This window comes from Rousettus aegyptiacus, unplaced genomic scaffold (assembly GCF_014176215.1).
Source record: "Rousettus aegyptiacus isolate mRouAeg1 unplaced genomic scaffold, mRouAeg1.p scaffold_m13_p_10, whole genome shotgun sequence".
NCBI lineage: Eukaryota > Metazoa > Chordata > Mammalia > Chiroptera > Pteropodidae > Rousettus > Rousettus aegyptiacus.
In genome coordinates, this window is record NW_023416285.1 from 48,349,907 (window position 1) to 48,370,626 (window position 20,720).

Genomic DNA, 20,720 nt, shown 5'->3' on the forward strand with positions numbered 1-20,720 from the left:
AGAAACAAAAATTACATATATTTTCTTTTATGTGTATGTATGTAGTTATTTTTAATGGTACTCATTTTTATATAAATTCAGATTACTGTTTAGTATACTCTTATTTCAGGCAAAAGGAATCTCTTTAGTATTTACTATAGGTCTGGCTTGCTAGTAACAAACTCACTCAATTTATGTTTATCAGGGAATACCTTAATTTCTGCTTTATTTTTAAGGATTTTTTTGCTATATATAGAATTCTTGGTTGACAGATTTTTTTTCTTTCAGCGCCTCGACTGTGTCATTCAGTTGCCTTTTGGCTTCCATGGTTTCTGATAAGAAATCAGCTTTTAATCTTATTGAGCATCTGTATATGATGAGTCACTACTTTCCCACTGCTTTTAAGATTCTCTTTTTGTCTTTGACTTTCCGGTATTATCACAATTTGTTTAGGTGTTAGTCTCTTTCATTTTATCCTCCTTGGAATTTGTTCAGCTTCCTGGATGTGTTTATTAATGTTTTCATCAAATTTGGGATGCTTTTGGCCACTATATCCTTATTTTTTTTATTCTGTTCTTTTCTTTCTTCCTCTTCTGGCACTCCCACGTGTATGTTGGTAAATTTAATATCTGATCGATCTCTGAGCTCTGTTCATTTTTTTTTTCATTTGTTTTTCTGTTCCTCAGACTGTATAACCTTAATCAGCCCATCCTCTAGTTCACAGATCCTTTCTTCCACCTGTTAGCCTACTCATGAGCCCCTATAGTGATTTTTTTTTATTGTGTTTTTCAACTTTATAATTTGTTATTTTGTTCCTTTTTATAATTTCTAATTTTGGATGCTCCAGTGATACATTATTCTTATACTTTCATTTAATTCTTTAGATATGATTTTCTCTAGCTCTTTGGACATATTGAAATAGTGGATTTTTAGTCTTTTCTGGTAAGTCCTCAGGTACAGTTTTTATTGTCCTTGGGGACAGTTTCTATTGATTTTTTTTTTTTCTGTGTATAAAGCATACTCTGTTTCTTTGCCTGCATCATTTTTTTTTGTTAAGGACTGGACATTTCAAATCATGTGGAAACTCTGAAATCAGAATCTCTCATCTTCTCAGAGTGGTTTATTATTGCTACTTTGTTGTTTGTTGCTTTAGTGACCTTATAACTAATTCTATAAAGTTTATATTCTTTGTCATGTGTGTCCACTAAAGCCTTTTTCCAGTTAAGTGGTCAGCTAATGCTTGGACAGATATTTTCTTAAATGCCTGGGGCCAGTAAATCTCCTGTTCTTGGCCAATTTGCTTTGTATGTGTGTTGAGCACACTTTCAGTACTCAGCCAGGAAGTTTATAACTCTGTCTTAGCCTTTATACTTGTGCATAGCCTTAAGGTCAGACAGGGGTGAGAGCTTAGACTGTGTTTAGGTTTTTCCTAAGCATGTGCATGGCCCTCCACATATGTATGGCTGTCTAGATTCCTCAGAATAAATCAGAGCTATTGAAAGCCCCTATCGACATCTTATTCCTAAGCTTTTCCTTTTAAGTTTTTTGGTTAGTCTCTTGTTTGATTCAGTTGTTCCCATGACCTCAGGCAGCCATAAAGTTAAAACATTTTCCTGTAATGGTTTCCTCAAATATGCTTTCAAACCCCTTCCCACCCCTTCAGGTGGAAGTCTTTCAGCACTAGGCAAGAGTCAAGTAACTCCACCCAGATCAGATAATGGCCAGTCTTTGGGAATGAGGCTTTGAAAGACCTCCACATCAGTTTTGGTTGCTCCATTTGTTCCCAAGCCCTGCCCTGGCAATGAGGAAACCAGGAGAAGTTAAAATTCCACAAATTGCTGTTCTCACCCATATTGTGCTTTTTTCTGGAATAAATATCCCCTGTGTTGCTATAATCATTTGGTAAATTTCCAGAGTTGTTAAATAGTTGATTCTGACAATTTTTATCAATTTGTTTTTTGTTGTTGTTACTGCTTTTATGGAGGGGCAAATTTTTTGGAAGTTTTTATTCTACTATGTTTGCCAAGTTTTCTATCCATGTTTTCTTGAGTGAGCTTTTGTGGTTTCTGTCTTTCAAGGAATTTGTTCATTTCTTTTAAGTTGTTGAATTCACGCACATTAAATTTTCCAATATTTTCTATTCTCTAATGTTTCAGCTATTCTCTCTTTCATTCTTGATATTTATAAGTTGTGTCCTTTTGTCCTTGTCAAAGATAGGTATATCTGTTTTATTGTCTCTTTTTCAGAGTACTATGTTCTGTGATTAGTAGTAATCATTTGTTTTTCTGTTTTAAATTTTATCGATTTTGCTTTTATTTTTATTAATTCCTTCTAGTTTTTTGGAGTTCATTTACTCTTATTTTTTTAGATTCTTAATGTGACAGTTATATCATCACTTTTAGATCTTTTCTAATATAAGCATTTTATGCTATAAATTTCCATGTAAACACCAATTTAGCTGCATCCAGCAAATTTTGATAATGTTTTTATTTTAATTCAATTAAAACATTTTAACCTATGAATCATTTAGAAGTTTGATGTTTAATTTCAAAGTACTTAGGAATTTTCCAAAATCTGTCTCTTGCTGATTTGTAGTTTTATTTTGCTATAGACAGATAGTATGCTTTGTATTATTTCATTTTTTTTTTTTAAATATGTTACAGTTTCATGGCCCAGAAAATGGTCCCTCTTGGTGAATGTTCATGTGCACTTGAAAAGAATGTTTTTTTCTGTTATTGAATAGGGTGTTATGTAAATATCAGGTCAGGTTTGTTGACAGTGTTTTGGTCTTCTCCATTTTTTTTCTGATTTTCTGTTTTCTTTTTCTGTTGATAACTGATAGAGAAGTGTTGATGTCTCAAATACCATCTTGCAGTCTTTGGAGATATTCACTGTATTCTTGCTTCTATTGTTGCTAATGAATTTTATTGCCATCTCTCTCTCTCTCTCTCTTTTTTTTTTTTGAAGTAATTGGTCCTTGTCTGGTTTTAAAGTCTTCTGCTTGCTATTGGCATTCTCTAGTTTGCCTACAGTGAAAAATGAAATTCTTTTGTAAACTTCTTTGTATATACTTTGTGCTTCCTTGTATCAGTTTATTCATTTTTTTTTTTTTTTAATGTTAGCTTTCAAAAGTTGACAGCCTTTTTTTTTTTTTTTTAAAAATTCTGAGTGTTGCCTCCCTGCCTTCTCTCTTTAACCTCTCTTTCCTGATTAGGAGTTAGGTTGTGTTTACTATTTATGGTAGCTGTGTATTAGAATCTAAAATTTCCTCTAGTGTCCTTATTTTATCTTTTCTGCCATCTTTGAGTTTTCCCAGAGACTCTATAACACATTTCCCATTTGCCCTGAGAATACTCTGAAGGCACTTGCAGCTGTACTTATTTACTCCAAGATAATTTGCGGATTATAGTTCTAACCTTACCCCCAAAGTGTGCCACGAAATATATCACTTTTATTATTTTCACATCTCTCTAGTATATCGATATTCTTTGGAAACAAATGATATTCTATTTATAGCATTCTGTTTTTAGTAGTGGTATTTCCATTTACAAAATATATTAATTCTAGATCACTAAAAATGTCAAATCCTAGAAAATGTAACTTTTCTACGAGTGATAGTAACATCATTTTCGAACAATTGTTAGCCAGAGATTCATTTGATGAATCCGATTTATATATACATTTCTGTTACATTACAATTAGAGAAAAATTCTGTTTAGAAATAACTCCAGGAACAGTTTTCATATTTTTTTCACATTGAAAACTAGTCATATTGCTTCAGCCTCAAAGAGTGTGTTTATGTAAAGTTAAATTAACACTAGCAGCAAGCTAAACTTTTTTTTTTCTAGATGGGAAATGGGTTACATTCATATAATTTCTTTAAATTTCTGTTCAGATTAAATACAATAAAATTTACTATAGAAAATTATTATTTTTTATTGTGTACATTTGTCTAGTCTTGCTGTTGTATGTCTTAAAGATTTATTTTTGTCTTCTGCTTTAGGCAATCCTTTATCACAGGATATTCTCAATTTATACCAGGACCCAGATGGAACCCGAAAGCTACTGAACTTCATGCTAGACAATCTTGCAGGTAACTATTAATGACAAACCAGTAAACTACAGATATTACTGTTAGCTAATATGTTACATGTTGCTTAAGACTATCTGACCATTTTTATAACTGCTTATAGGTTTGGAGTTCCTTGCAATAATTAGTATATCCTATGGTAGTGGGACATTCTTCTTTTCATATACTGAGTGCTTTCTATTTACCAAACAATATGTAAGGAGCTTTAGTTACATTATCTCATTTAGTCTTTCTGAGAACCTAAGAGATAAGAATTTTTACTGGCATTGTACAGGCAAATTCTGATTCAGAGAATAAAGCAATTTACCCAAGTTACACAGCTAATTAACACCTGAGCTGTGAACACAAGATTATCTTGTTCTTAATTACAAAGATACATAGTTATCAATTGTTTGAATTTTATGCAGATTATGGAGAACCCACATATTGCACATGTTTTTCATGAATTAAGTGACTAATTCGATTCACTACATGTTTGGAAATTTTGTAACCAAAATTTTAATAAGACCGGATTTCTCTGATTAAAATAGTTGTATCCCAAATGGACTTCTTTTGTATATAAGAAGGCTATTAAATATTTGACTTAAAACACTTTTTTGCTTTAAGCACTCAAAATATGGGTAAAAGTATAGATATGCTATTAAATTCAAGTGTTTTTTTTTTTTTTTTTTTTTTTAAATAATGTCTTTCTAAAATACAGAATCCTGAAACAGAGCTAGAAAAATCTAGATTCCAGCATAGAGGCCATCATCATAATATTTTGGCTATACTTTAAAAAATTTTCTCCAAGATAGAAGACACCTATATACTAAATTTTAAATAGTAAGATTTACAGTAAAGTAAAACCAAATTAATATTATCTAAACAACTTTGGGCTAAAAAGACTAAAAGTTGATTGATGGGAAAGAGATAAACTTATTAGAGAGGTCCTTTTAGTAAGAAATTAAGACTATGTAGCAGTTTAATTAAGCTGTATACATAGTATGTGTATGCTATTGCCTTCTTGCTCTAAAATTAAATACCTCTCATGTCTGTGGAGACATAGTTAGTTGACCCAACTATATGGCATGTATGTGGTGTTTGTATTAAGGAACTTTTCATATGTTTTAGATAAAAGCCATTTGCTGATATATGTTGCAAATACCTTCTCCCATGGTGTTTTTCACTCTCTTGATTTGTCTTTTGATGAACAGAACAAATTATAACATACTCGAATTTGTTGATCTTTTCTATCATAATACTGCTTTTGTGTCATCGTTAAGAATTTTTCCTTACCTCAAACTCATGATTATATTCTTCTATGTTATCCAAAAACTTTGTGTTTCTTTTAGCGCTATAATCTTCCTGGCATTGAAGTGTGTGTAATACAAGAGTAAATTTCATAACTTTTACACATTTGTATTAAATTGATCCTGAACTATTTATTGAAAAGACTGCTTTTTATTACTGGTTTGTAGCGCCATCCTTGTCATATATCATCAATGTATGTATGGGTCTGTTTCTGGATTCTGTATTCTTTTCCAGTAGTCTTTGTGGCAGTAAAACAGTGTTTGCTTTGGTAGCTGTATAAAGTGTCGTAAGATCCAGTAGCATTTCTCTTTGATTTTATTCTAGTCTCGGCTCGTTTTGACCTCATACATTTTTACCTTGTATATTCGTTAAAATTGTTGGAATCACCTTTTCTAATTCTTCTTTCCCCCAAATGTAGGAATTTTGATTGGAAATATGTTGAATCTATAAATTGCTTTAGAAAGAATTGGCATGTTAACCACACTTGATCTTCTAATCTAACAAAGTAGAATACTTTTTCATTGATTGCGCCTTTAATTTCTCTCAATATTGAGTTTTAGGTTTCTGTGCAGTTTTTAAAATTGTTGTGCATTTTTAAATTACATTTATTCTAGGTATTGACTTTTTTAGATGCTCTTACTGTCTTTTTGAAAATAAATCTTAATGTTTATTGCTGATTTATGGACTACAGTTGAGTTTTGTATATTTATTGTTATTTAGCCACCTTGCTGAACATTTGCTAAATGCTCTTGGTAAATGTATGTTCAGCCACTTTACTAAACTCTTTTTAATCCTGATATATTTTTATTTCAATTTATATAACAATGTAATTGCAAATAATGGCACTTTTATTACTCTGTAATTCTTACATCTTTTATTTCTTTTCTTGTTTAATTGTACTTACTAAGAACACTAGTAAAATGCTAACTAAAAGTGGTAATAATGGACATCCTCGTCTAATTTTATAGTTTATTAGCTTTTAATAATTCATGATTAAGTACAATATTCACTGTAGGTTTTATATAGATAACTTTTATCAGATTAAGGATATTTTCTTCTATTTCTTGTTTCCTAGGATTTTTTTTTATTTTTTAATATGAATAAATATTGAATTTTATCAAATACTTTTTCTCTATAGATATGAGTTTATAATTTTTGTCCTTTATTTTGTTAATTCAGTAAATGCATTGATTCTTATACCAACTCTGTATTCCTGGAATAAACTCAAGTAGGTTACGATATATTATTTTCCTTTTAATATATTCCTTTATTCAGTTAGCTAATATTTTACTTTGGATTTTTTGCATGTGAGTTTGAGTGAGATTGCCAAGAATTTTCCTTTCTTCAATATCCTTGTCAAGGTTTGATATAAAGATTATATCAGCCTCATAAAATTTATTGAGAAATATTTTCTCATTTTCTATTATTTGGAAGAGTTTATTTAATCTTGGTGTTCTTTCTCTTTCTTAAATGTTTGGTAGACTACATCAGAGCCTGGGGGTTCTTTGTAGGGAGTTTTTAATTACCGATTTAATTTCTTTAGTAACTATAGTACTGTTGTTCCATTTCTCTATCAACTTATGAAATGTGTTTTTTGCTAATTTTCCTATTTTATCTAAATCTTCAAAAGTATTGACATTAAGATTTAGAATATCTTTTTGATGATGTTTTAATGCCTATTTTATGTATAGTGATCTCTCTTTCCCTTTCCAGATATTAGTTTTTTGTGTTTTCTCTTTTATTTCATGCATAGTCTTGCCCAGGGATTTAGCTTTGTTGGTCTTGTTACATGGTTTTTTCCAGCATCTTTTGCTTTTTTTGGGTTTCATTTCCTGCTCTTTTTCTGATTTCTAAATACTTAAATTATTAACTTTCAAACTTTTTCTCCAGAGTATTTATAAATCTCTCACTAAACATGGCTTTCAACTGTATCCCACAAGTTTTAATTTTTATTACTTTTATTGTCATTCAGTTCAGCATATTTTCTAATAGTTCACATCATTTCTTCTTCGACTGGTGAATCATTTAGAAGTTTCTTTCCTTATTTCCAGGGGAGTTTTGCTAGTTTTCTTTATCATTGATTCCTGGCTTAATTCCATTGTGGTCAGAGAATATACTCTGATTGATTTTAATTTAAATTTTTGAAATGTGTTATTTAGTACCCAGCACATGCATAATATTTGTAAATATTAAGTGTGCGCTTAAAAAGAATGTGCATTCTATAGTTGTTTGGTGAGGCAGTCTTTATATATTAAAGGTTATTAATTGTTTAAATGTGTTTTATATCTTTAATGATTACTTTGTTTTTATTACCGATAGAACTATATTAAAATCTCCCACTTTGTAGGTTTGTTTATTTCTTTTTGTAGCTCTTACAATCTTTTAATCACATATATTGGGGTTATATTTTTGTGTTTCATCTTTCTGGTTATTTGAAACTTTATTGTTAATGCTGTTCTTATTACTTTGATATTGGAATAGCTACACAAAAATAATAGCTACATGCGTTCACTTTGGCTTAGAGTTTACACGCTCTGTATTTTTTCTGTTCTTTTATGCATAACCTTTCTGTTTCCCTATATCTTAGTATTTCCTTTGGTCTTCTTGCTTTGGGTTGTTTTTTTTTCTTATTCAGAGTAAGAACAAATTGTTGATTTGAGATCTTTCTTCTTTTTAATGTAATCATGTAGAATTATAAGTCCCCCTTGCGAGTCTATTTTAGTTGCATCCTACCAATTTTGATATGTTTTGTTTTCATTTTCATTTTGTTTAATGTAATTTTTAAAATTTTCTTTGAGACTTTTTGACTCATGGATTATTTAGAAATGTGTTGTTTAATTTCCTGCAGTCTTTCTTTTATTCTTGTTTGATTCTAGCTTGGGGCCACTTGGAAAACACATTCTATATAATTTCAGTTCTTTTAGATTTGCTAAAGCTTATATTTTGAGGCTATGTTTGGTGTATACACATTTAGGATTGCTACATCTTCTTGGTGGATTGATCCTTCTATCATTATGTAATGACCTTCATTGTTCCTGGTATTTTCTTTGCTCTTAAGTATACTTTATTGCTGTTAATATAACTTCTTTGCTCTTAAGTATACTTTATTGCTGTTAATATAACCTGATATTTTGTTTAATGTTAGCATGGTATATCTTCTTCCATCTTCTTTCAGCATTACTGTATTGTATTTGAAATGAGTTTCTTGTAGACAGCATATAGCTGAGTCATGTGTCATGTTTTTTTCTACTCCACCAAGATTTCACTCTTATTTATAATTTGTGTATTTACATTTAAAGTAATTATAAATATGTAGAACTAAAATCTACCATTTTATTACTTGTTTTCTGTTTGTTTCTCCTTCCTTTGTTATCTTTTCTTGGTTTCCTGTGGGCTATTTAAACATATTTTAGGACCATTTTTTTTTAATGCTGTTTTTGAGTATATTGTCTTAGATAGTTTTCTTAGTGGTTGTTATAGATATTACAATATACATACCTAGCACAGTCAGCTGATAATGGTGTTTTATCACGTTAAGTGAATTATTGATGCCTTACTTCCATTTATGTTATTTTGTCCTCCCCACTTTTAAATATAATTGTCTCTAGTGTTTACTCTGCCTACACTGAGCGCCACACATGTGTTGTTAAAATTTTTGATTTAACCATCAGGTATGATTTAAGTTCGTGTGGAGAAGGGTAATCTATTATATTTACCCCTAATTTTACTCATTCCTCATTTTTTCCTTTTGATGTTCTGATTCTTCTGTTATTTTTTTCTTTCTGTTTAGACAGCTTCCTTTAGCCATTCTTTAAGGCAGGTCTGCTAGCAACACAATCTCTTAATTTTTCTTTGATGACAGCTTTATTTCACCTTGATTTCTAAAGGATAGTTTTGCTGGATGTAGAATTTGTGGTTGACATTTCTTTTCTTTCAGCACTTGAAAATGTTGTGCCAATTCCTCTGGCTGCCATGGTTTCAGAAAAGAAACCCATTGTTCTCTTATAGGTAATGTGTCATTTCTCTCTGATGTTTTTGAGATTCTTTGTCTTTAGTATTCAGCAGTTTAATTATAACATGTCTTGGTGTGGATTTGTTTGGGTTTATTCTACTTGCAGTTTGCTCACCTTCTTGAATTTATAGGTATATGTCATTTACTAAATTTGGGGATTTTTAGTTGTTGACTCTTAAGAGTACTTTTTAAGTCCACATTCTTTCTCCTCTCCTTCTGAACTCTGATGATATGAATCTTAGAGCTTTTGTTATAGTCCCACAGGTACCTCAAACTCCGTTCACATTTTTTAGTTTATTTTCTTTTTATTGTTCATAATTAATAAATTCTATTGGTTTTCAAATTCATTCCTTTTATCCTTTGTTATCTTTACCTGATTATTGTGTCCTTCCAGCAAGTTGTTATTTTGGTTATTATACTTTTCAGTCCAATAATTTCTGTTTGGTTCTTTTTAAAAAATATATTTTAACTTTTTTTTGTGGGGTTTTCTGAGTTTTGTTGTTTTGCTTTCAAGAGAATTTATAATTACTTGAAGCAGTTTTATGATGGCATTGTAAAATCTCTGTCAGGTAATTTCTACATCTGAATTATCTCTGTGATGGTGTCTGTTGAAAGTCTTTTCTCACATAAATTGTCATTTGCCTAGTCTTCAGAATGACCAGTGATTTTTAGTTGTATCCTGGGTATTTTTAAGGTTGTGTTAAATGACTCTTAATCCATTTAAAATCTCAATTTTAGCAGGCAGTTTCCCAGTTTAGGTGTAGCATATGAGTTCTGTCAGCCCTTCCAAACTCAGGAGACACCCCTGCTATGGGCAAACCAGGCCACGTTCTGCTGGCCACTCCGAGGTGTGAGGTGGGTTGGCTCTCTTGGACTTCACTAAAAATTGGCACCAACAACATTGGATCACCACTGCCACTGAGTGTGGGTGTCTCACCTAGTCCCTGTTGGGATTCTCTTTTTCTGCTCCATTGGCCACAGAAATGAAGCTTTTCTTGGTTTCATTTTATTTATTTTTTCCCTCTTTGTTCCTGGTGGCTCCAGAACTGGTTGCAGGGTTGGTTAGCATCTACTATAGCATATATAGGAGAGCACCTACTATAGCAAATACAGGAGATAAAAATGAGGTAATTATTTTTATCATATTTTAGATATGATGCTGAGCCATGTATTAGCATGTTAATTCCTATCTCTTTTTTATTTAAATGAGGATAGTTTTATCTTTGATTTTGATCCAAATTCTAGTACTACATCTAGGACCATATATATTCATATGATTAAACAGTATTTATGTATTTTATTTTATAGTAGCCCATGTAACTGTATTTCTGTTCTTTGTCATATCACTGGCATTGTCATTTCATTCTTAGGAAAAAATGTATTTTTAGAATGGGATTAAATTTAAGTTTTTATCAACTTAAAATAGACTTTTTATAGATATAAGTTGTTACATGTAAGCCTCATGGTAACCACAAAGCAAAATCCTATAGTAAAAGTACAAAAGATAGAGAAAGCAGTATAAGGGTAACATTAAAGAAAATCATTAAACCACAAAGGAAGAGAGCAAAAGAAGAAGGGAACAGAAAAAAACTACAAAAACAGCCAGTAGAAAAACTAATAAAATGGTGATAAATACATACATGTTAATAATTACATTTAAAGGATCATAAGAGACTACTCTGAACAATTACATGCTAATAAACTGGACAACCTAGAAGAAATAAATTCCCAGAAACATATAATCCATCAGTACTGAATTATGATGAAATAGAAAATCTGAACAGACTAGTAAGAGATTGAATCAGTAATGAAAGACCTCCCAACAAACAAAAGTCTTGGACCAGATGGCTTCACTGTTGAATGTTACCAAGCATTCAGAGATTTAGTAACAATCCATCTCAAAGCTTCCCATGAAATAGAAGAGGGGGTAACTCTTCCAAACTTCTTTCATGTGATCAGCATCACCTAATAGAAAAACTGTCAAAGATGCAACAAGAAGAGAAAATTGCAGGCCTATATCCACAATGAACAGAAATGAAAAAATTCTCAACAAAACACTAGCAAACTGAATTCAGCGATACATTAAAAAGATCATGCATCATGACCAAGTATGATTTGTCCCAGGGTTCACCATCCACAAATCAGTCAATGTGATGATATACCACATTAACAAAATGAAGGATAAAAATCATATCATCTCAGTAGATGTAGAGAAAGCATTTGATGAAATTCAGCATTCATATATGATAAAAAAATCTCAACAAAGTAGATATAGAGGGAGCATACCTCAGCATAATAAAGGCCGTAGTGACAATCCCACAGCTAATATTATACTTGGCAGTGAAAATTTGAAAGCATTTCCTCCAAGATCAGCAACAAGACAAGAATGCCCATTTTTGCCACTTCTGTTCAACATAGTATTGGAAATTCTAGCCAGAGCAGTTAGACAAGAAAAAGAAATAAAAGGCATCCAGGTTGGAAAGGAAGAAGCAAAACTATCAGTATTTGCAGAGGACATAATATCTAGAAAACCCTGAAAATTTGGTCAAAAACCTGTTATAACCAATAAATAAATTCAGTAAAATTGCAGGTTACAAAACCAATACACAGAAATCTGTTGCATTTCTGTACACAAAGTATCAGAAAGAAATAAAACAATTCTATTTATAATTGCATCAAAAAATTAAAATACCTAGGAATAAATTTAACTGAGGAGGCAAAATACCTATTTATTGAAAACTTACAAGACATTAATGAAAGAAATTGAAGATACAAATAACTGGAAGATTATTTCCTGCTCATTGATTGGAAGAATCAATATTGTTAAAATGTCCATACTACCCAAAGGGATCTACACATTCAGTGAAAACCTTAACAAAAATTACAGTGGCATTTTTCAAAGAACTGTAACAAATAATCACAAAATTTATATGGAACCACAAAAACTTCAAATAACCAAAGCAATCTTAAGAAAGAAGAACAAAACTGGAAGTATCACATTCCCTGTTCTAGAACCATATTACAATGCTGTAGTAATTAAAACAGAATGGTAGTGGCATTAAAACTGATGCATAGATCAGCAGAACAGAGAACCCAGAAATCAGTCTATGCATAGGTCAATTAATTTATGACAAAGAATTCAAAAATATACAACGGGAAAGTACAGTCTCTTCAATAAATGGTGTTGCTAAAACTGTACAGCCACATGTAAAGGAATAAAAATCACTGTTTTATACTATACACACAAACTCTAAATGGATTATAGACTTTGAACATAAAACCTGAAACCATAAAACTCCTAGGAGAAAACATAGTAAGTGAGTTCTTTGACATAAGTCTTGCTGAAGGATTTTTGAATCTGACACCAAAAGCCAAAGCAACAAAAGCAAAAATAAGTACTAAAAACCTCTGCATAGCAAAGGAATCCATCAAGAAAGTGAAGAGGTAACCTACTGAATGAGAGAAAATATTGACAAATGATATATCTGATAAAGGACTAATATTCAAAAAATATTTAAAAACTCATACAATAGCAAATACATACACACACACACATATAATTAAAAATGGACAGAAAAATCTGAATATATATTTTCCAAAGAAGACATACAGGTACATGAAAAGATGATCAGTATCATTAATCGTCAAGGAAATGCATATCAAAACCACGATGAAATACTACCTCACACCTGTTAGAACGGCTGTTATTAAAAAGACAAGAAATAACAAGTGTTGACCTGGGTGTGGAGCAGAGGGAACCCTTGTGCACTGTGGTGGCAATGTATTTTGAGGAATCTCCATACTGTGGAAAACAGTATGGAGATTCCTCAAAAAAATAACAGTAGAACTAGCATATATTCCAGCAATTCCACTTCTGGGTATTTTTCCAAAGAAAATGAAAACACTAACTTTGAATGATATCTGTACTTTTATGTTCATTGTAGTATTTTTTACAACAGCCAAGATATGAAAACAACCTAAGTATCTATCCATGCATGAATAGATAAACTGTGATGTGTACCTATGTAATGGACTATTACATCTTGTCATTTGCAACAACATCTTGTCTTTTGCAACAATATTGATGGACTTTGAGGGCATTATATTAAATGAACTAAGTCAGGCAAAGACAAATATATGATCTCTCTTACATGTGAAATCTAAAATGGGTAAAAGAAAAAACCCTCATAGATACAGGTAACAGGTTAGTGGTTGCCAAACACAGGGGTGGGGTGGGAGAAATGGATAAAGGGGGTCAGAAGGTAAAAAGAAAAAATATATATATGATGAATACTGAGCAACAACAACATAAAGAAAAAGTGAGTAATAGAACAAATATTCAATTAAAAAAACATTCTAATAGAACTGGTAATATATCTAGAATTAAACAACAGTAAGATATATAAAGAAATGGGCAGCAAAATGAGGATTGGAAAGAAAAATGTATACTATGGAACTTTTTTAAAATTCAGGAGCAAATATAATAGTTTAGTGATTAAAAAAATTTTAGACAATGGAGAGAGTTTGAATACTTCCTAAGATTTCATATTTAGAAATCACCATTTTTTTGATGTTATGATATCATCAGTAACTGTTAGAGATATACTGAAATATTTATGGAAGACATAAAATATCACCATCAGCTTCAAAATAATCCAGGTGTAGAGCGAGTGAAGAATAGGAAGAATTATAGATGAATCAATATTGTCAAAGGGTTTATAATTATTGAATCTGGGTAATGGATTTTAGAGGTTTAGTACAGTATGGTCTTTGCACCTTTGCATATATTAGAAATTTTCTGTAATAAAAAGTGGAATTTAAAAGCAAGACCAAAGCCTTCCTAAAACTAAATAAATTAATTTTAAGTATATGTCACACTTAAATATACTATTCTCATCACAAAAAATGTTAAAATTTCTGTTAAGACTAGAATTCCCTTTGACAACTATCTTTAATTGCAGTTTCGTTCATATAAATAAACACACTTATAGGTTGGGTGTGTACCCTTGTAGACATTTTTATAGACATTTACATCTAAAAATTATAATAGAAATTTTATTTACTCTTAAGTGCATTTTAAAAATATTAATACAGTAAATCACATTTTGTCATTATATATTTTTTTACTTTTTTTATCTAACAGTATTTTTTTATGTATCTTTTCATTTTTGCATACATGCTTTTATTCTTTAAATTGTAGCAAGGACTTTTCATAAAATGGATTTTAGCCATTTACCATGGTTTTTGCTATACAAACAGTGGTGTAATGAATATCTATTTAAATCTGCTTTAAGCAGATAGGGCTGATCCAAGGAAATAAAATTGCAGGGTCACAAAGATATAGATGTTTTAAATTTTAAAAGATGATTCAACTTATCCTCCTAGATAGTAGTACCAGTTTATATTCCTACTAGTTGTACATGCAAGTGTGTGTTTCTTATTCAACTCTGGATATTATTATTGTTAAAATTATTTTGTTAACCTAGATGAAAACATACTATCTCATTTTTTAATTCTTTCTGGTTACTGGTGACATAGTCTTTTTCTATGTTTCTGACTCTTCAAGTATTGTTGGTGAATACTATGCATCTTACTTACACTGATGTATTGTAATGTATTAGTTAAAGTGTGTTAGATTTGGGAAGCACCAAAATGTTGATATCACCTTGTTTTATTGAGAATTTTCTCGATTTATGAATTTTTAATCTCTGTTAATAAAGATCTCAATAGCTGGGAAGTTTCCCATTTATCCTTCAGTGTATTTATATATTGGGCTTTCCATTTTTGAGATAGTTGCCATGATTTTAACATCGCACTCCTAGCAGGCATGATTATTTTTCAGAATTCAACATGTTGAGCCAGCTGAATGATTCATTTGTCATCTTATGATAACCATTTCTTTCCTGGTAAGACATAGAATGTGCAAAATAACGTTCATTCCATTTTTTGAAAAGTATGGATGCTAAAACTGGTATCCTTTAGGTAGACATTTAGGATACCAAAATGGTTAGTAAAGTGACACTTTTTTAAGATCTTGGAGATTTGTGTCAGAATTTCTGTGGCTGGATGAAGATGGCCTGTTTTTGTTTAAAGGAATACATTTCTCAGCCACTAATACCTTGGGCAAACTTGAATCAAATTGTCCTGTAATTGCAAATGTTTTTAAAAGGAAAAAAAAAAGTAGTAGTTAAATTTTAGCAAATTTTCTTTCATCTGATAGTTGGGTAGCATTTAGTTCCACGGTACTGATAACCATATCTGACCAATTAATGTTTAACCAATATCTTTCTTTTTTCTGTACAATGTAGTTCTAATCTCTTGCTTTGCATGGACATTATGAAAGAAAGATTAAAATTAGGAAGTGAAAGCCCCATTAGAAAATGATTAATTTTTATGCATTCATATGTAGTTTATTTTTTCCATTGTAAAGACACTGAGTATTTTAGTTCATTAGTATATTGAAACTTCACATAGCTTTAATTTCCTACCAGGGAATAAGGCTGAGTCAATACAATTTGCAGGTGTAATTAAGACATAAGATCCTACTTAAGGTTTTAAATAGGTGCTTCTTATAAATACTATGTAGGTGGAAATGCATTAATAAATTTCTTAATGTGCTTTTCATATATTAGTTATGTGTTTTCTACATAGCTTTTCTTAAACTTCTTTTGTCTTCTAAATTTTTATTATATATCATTAGATTCCTAAGTTAATTTCTGGGTCATTACAGCTGAAGAGAAAACTGAAATTGATTTGACATTGTAAAGTAAATAATACTGATTTTAGAAACTCATGAAATTAACATATTTAAAAAATTTTTTTTCAGTTCATCCAGAGCAGCTTCCTCCGAGGCCATGGATTACAATAAAAGAACGAGACCAAATTCTGCCATCAGGTAAATAGTGTTTATTCTTCCTTGACTTTTTAAAAGAAATAATTGAAATGCCATTGTATTTTGTGATATAATTAACAGGCCCTCACATTTTACTTCCCCTGGGTAGAGGAGTGTAAAAATACTGGTGGATAGTATTTAAAAATTCACACTAAGACTTACTATGTACAAGAATCTCCTATCTTTGACAGTGATGCTACTCTTGTTTTAAAATAATTCCTGTAATACAGCCTTCCAGATGGCATCTTCACACCAGCATGTTGGATGCCTTAAGAAAAATGAGTAATAATGAATTTTCTTCTGAAAACTCTTAACTTACTTAGGTAGTTAATCTTTCTTGAATGGGTAGACTGACAGCACTTGTGAAAGAATAATTTAGACTGGGTCTCTGTTTACTATATTGGAGACAAAATATGATACCAGGCCAGCAGTATAGATATCATACAGCATTTGGGCAATTTAGGGATATGGTTTAGTACTTCTAGAAATAAGTTATGTAAGAAATATAAAACTTTATCTCTGTGGAGACTCATAATGATGTGACATAATTTATAGGGCTTCTTACTGCTTATTAGCCATTTTATGATTGGGAATTCTACTTAAAAAAGTTATGAATTGGTATTTCTCCAAATGCCTCCTTTTTAATCACAAGAGTAATAGTTTTCATGATATCAAATTTCATTTTAAAATTAACAAATAAAAATTTTATTGTTTTCATATGAAGATTTAAACCAATCACTGAATGCTGTTACTTGAATAATTTTTAATAGATAAATCACAGTTTATTTTGTACTTGTTAAGCCTTTTGTGAGTTTATTTTTGTTGTGAAGTAAGAAAATTTAGAAAAAAAATCATTTTCTTTGGTATTGGGAAATGTGGAAAGTTATAACATCATGGTTCTATTTGCATTTTAATAACACTGAGAAATATTATCATATACAGTACATTTCTGTGTCTTCCAGAGGTAATAATTTTAAAACCAGTGCACCCTCGAGCCATAGTGTCAGCCTGTTCTAAGAGGCACTGTGTCAGTGTTGTTATGAATCACACCTCTATTATCAGGATACACATTGATAGTCCAAAAAAAAGAAGACCTAAGGTTTTTTACAAAGCCTTAAGTTAGGCAGATTTATTTTATGTTTAGCCTTCCCTAATGTGCAATTAATTTGTTTTTTTCCCCCTGATATTCTAGTTCTTCAATGTAATCTCTTTTTGAGCATGAATGAACATAATCTTGAAGAAAAGCTTTCTTAATATTGTATACCTGAATTTCCATTAAGAAAAGGAACAACAGAAACATGTTTTTAGTTGTTGAATTATCAAAGAAATGTGTTCTTGGATTTTCCTTATTGAAAAACTAGTATGAATTTTTCTTGGGATTTATGGTGCTTCCCTGAGTAGAATTTGAATACTAAAAAAATATTATTAAAATGCTTTTACTTCTTGTGAATAAGGAGATATATATAATAACTAATGATGGTTAAGGGTGATTTACATAATCAAACTATGTAAGAATAAGTACTAGATGGTGACAAGGTACCAGAATACAAAATGACCACCAGTCAGATGCCTAGGTGGGCAAATGAACTAAGTTTCTCTTAATATTTTTACCGTCATCTGAATCAGAATCAACTTCAATCAAGTGATACTTATTACTTAGATTTCTCGCCTTTTATTTAAATACATGATTCTCATCACATCTGCCTGGGATCCTTTTTATAAACATAAATACTCATACCCTAATATACCAACTTAATTAGTTTGGAGTAGGGCCCTGGGTATCAGCATTTTTTAAAAAGCTGTATAAAGGAATTCTAATGGGCAACCAAGATAGAGAATTACTGATAAAAATCAGGGCTTTTCAAACTAATATTGCATGTGCATATGAATCACCTGAGGATTTTGTTAAATTGCAGATTCTGATTCAATATTTCTTTGTGGGACCAAAGATTCTGCATTTCTGAGTTCCTAGGTGATAACTGATGCTGCTAGAGCACACTTTTGAGTAGCAAGAATATGAACCATGTTTTTCTGATTATTATTTTGCTCATAACCGTTTTATAGTTCAAGGACATTGATAATGAGAATTTAATTTCAGAAGTGAACATTTGATTGGGCAAAAAAAAATTCTCTTATAACCAAACTTTGTTAGTCCAAATTGTGGCTCAAAGCAGTGAGAGCATTAAGAGGTCCGAAAAAGTACTAAGTATGGATATTCTCTTAATAAAGATCAATGATGTTAAAGCCATTTAATGACAATGCAACTAAAATTTGTTTTTGTTTCATTTATACAGAGAAGATTTGCTCAACAGATTATGTGCAAAAAAAAAAAATCAGCATTCTGATTTAAAATTTGAATTTTTATTAAAATAAATTTCCTAAAAATCTCAAGTATGAGCTGTTAGTCTTGGTCTAGTACAATTGCTTTGGTGTGATGGAATCTAGTGAAGCTTTATTGGATATCATTTAACAGAATCTTGTCTGAGGCATTACAGTGATGATATTTTGAGTATGTTTTTTGTATACTGTGTGTGCTTGAGCTGGTATGTATATAATATTGCTCTAGAAAAAAGTTGCCTAATTTTCTCCCTTTTGTCTGTTGTTTTTTTTCTCCCACTTCTTAGCATCATTCACGGTTATGTGTTACAATGTGTTATGTGATAAATACGCCACCCGGCAGCTATATGGCTATTGTCCATCCTGGGCATTAAACTGGGAATACAGGAAAAAGGGAATTATGGAAGAAATTGTTAACTGTGATGCAGATATCATTAGTCTTCAGGTAACACTAAAGAAATTGAATTATCTTTAACTTAAAGGTGAACTTAAAAGAAGGGAGAGATCCTATGTTCAAAGCAAAACTTAAAAGGAATTGTTTTTTCTCCTTTTAAAATAAGGACAATTTTAATAAAAAGACATTTCCTCAATGAAACAATTTTGCTAAGTACAGCCATTTACTTACACACATTTACTATTTTCTTAAGTGAAAATTATTTCATGCATTATTCATGTTAACAGTTTATCTTATGAACAAATTATTAGTATTGCTGAAGGAGAATGCTGCAGAAAATATTATCTTTTAGGAAGATAAATTTAACTTGTAATGGAATCTGAAAAAAAAATTGCTCACTCTTGTTCCTTAAGGATAACCATTTTAAACATTTAAAACTATTGTATTATAAATTATGCATTTTTGCCTTATTTTAAAAACAACCTCTGAAATATAGATTCTTCTAGTTTATAACACTTTTATTATAATTTAACTGAAGGAGCACCTTTCCATTGAAATATTTTATTGCTTCTATTCAGCACTCAGCTAATGATTAGCCAAGGCTTATAGACAGTTTTTAGTAATTTTTTTTCTTAGCAACTTTGAAAACATATTAAATACTTATAAAGGTGTTTTAAAAATTTTAGTGTTAAAATTTTATACCTTCTTTTCAACCTAGTCTGAGAAGAAAGTTATCACTTAAAATTTTTTTTGTACTACAGCTTATTCATTTTTATGTTGCCCATGGTTTATATAACTTCCTGGGAAATAAAAAAAAATCTTCAAAAGATAAATTCTCTTCTTAACAGTGAGAACTGTCCACAGAATTGGGGGAAGGAGGAGACAGATAGGCTTACTGCAGTTACCTAATTGTCCCCATTTTGATTTTAGTATTTAATATTTGTGATATTTGATTTAGTATTTGAAGTAATAGTACCTCACTCCTAAAGTAAAGTTTGAAGGATAAAAATATCATAATAAAAGTTTTCTTATTATAAAAATAATACTGTCTTATAAAGTATTCATTCTAGAGAAGTTGAAAATTTTGAAAAAAATATAAAGAATGATGGAAGAAAACACCTAACCTCATATCCCAAAAGATAGTTGCTATGTTAAAACTTAGGAAGTATTTCTTACATACTGTTTTTAATTCATTTATCTATATATTTACAGATATATTTTCAAAATAAAGTCTCATCACACTATTGACATATTTTGTTTCTTATTTATTGCACTTAATGTACTTTTTGTATTATTAACAGAGACGACTAGATTCAGGTACCTATATATTCCTTAAAGTAGAATTTTTTATTACTCTTAAGCTTCTCACTTTTGAGTATCATTCTTTTACACCATAGTTGTAAAAAAATTTTTAAATTTTTAAATTACCTTTTTATGTATAAAATTTACTATTCCTTAACAGTTAATCTATAATATGATCAACTTTATTTGTTTAATTATCAGTCTTGAGAAAGTGAAGGATAGTGGAATGACCTCTAAATTGAGAGTCAAAAGACTTGGGACCCACTCACTATGTGAGCATGAGAAAATCATATAACATCTGGTTCTTTTAGGTTTGAAAAGCTGCCATTGTCAAATGGCTGCTATTAGCAGTAAGGAAAGATAGTTAGAAAATTATGTGAATTATTTTAACTTAGTCATATCTTACTCATAATGCCGACATTTT

The 20,720-nt window shown here is 30.5% G+C and overlaps 1 protein-coding gene across 4 annotated transcripts in view; it reads left to right on the forward strand.

The window, feature by feature from the left end:
• CNOT6L (CCR4-NOT transcription complex subunit 6 like) overlaps positions 1 to 20,720 on the forward strand; it is a 98,290-nt gene that overhangs the window by 48,731 nt on the left and 28,839 nt on the right. For all 4 annotated transcript variants that reach the window (XM_016154416.2, XM_016154417.2, XM_016154415.2 and 1 more), the window contains 3 exons: positions 3,983 to 4,072; positions 16,198 to 16,266; positions 18,888 to 19,045. In XM_016154416.2, coding sequence (XP_016009902.1) covers positions 3,983 to 4,072; positions 16,198 to 16,266; positions 18,888 to 19,045 — 317 coding nt within the window. The remainder of the gene's footprint in view (positions 1 to 3,982; positions 4,073 to 16,197; positions 16,267 to 18,887; positions 19,046 to 20,720) is intronic.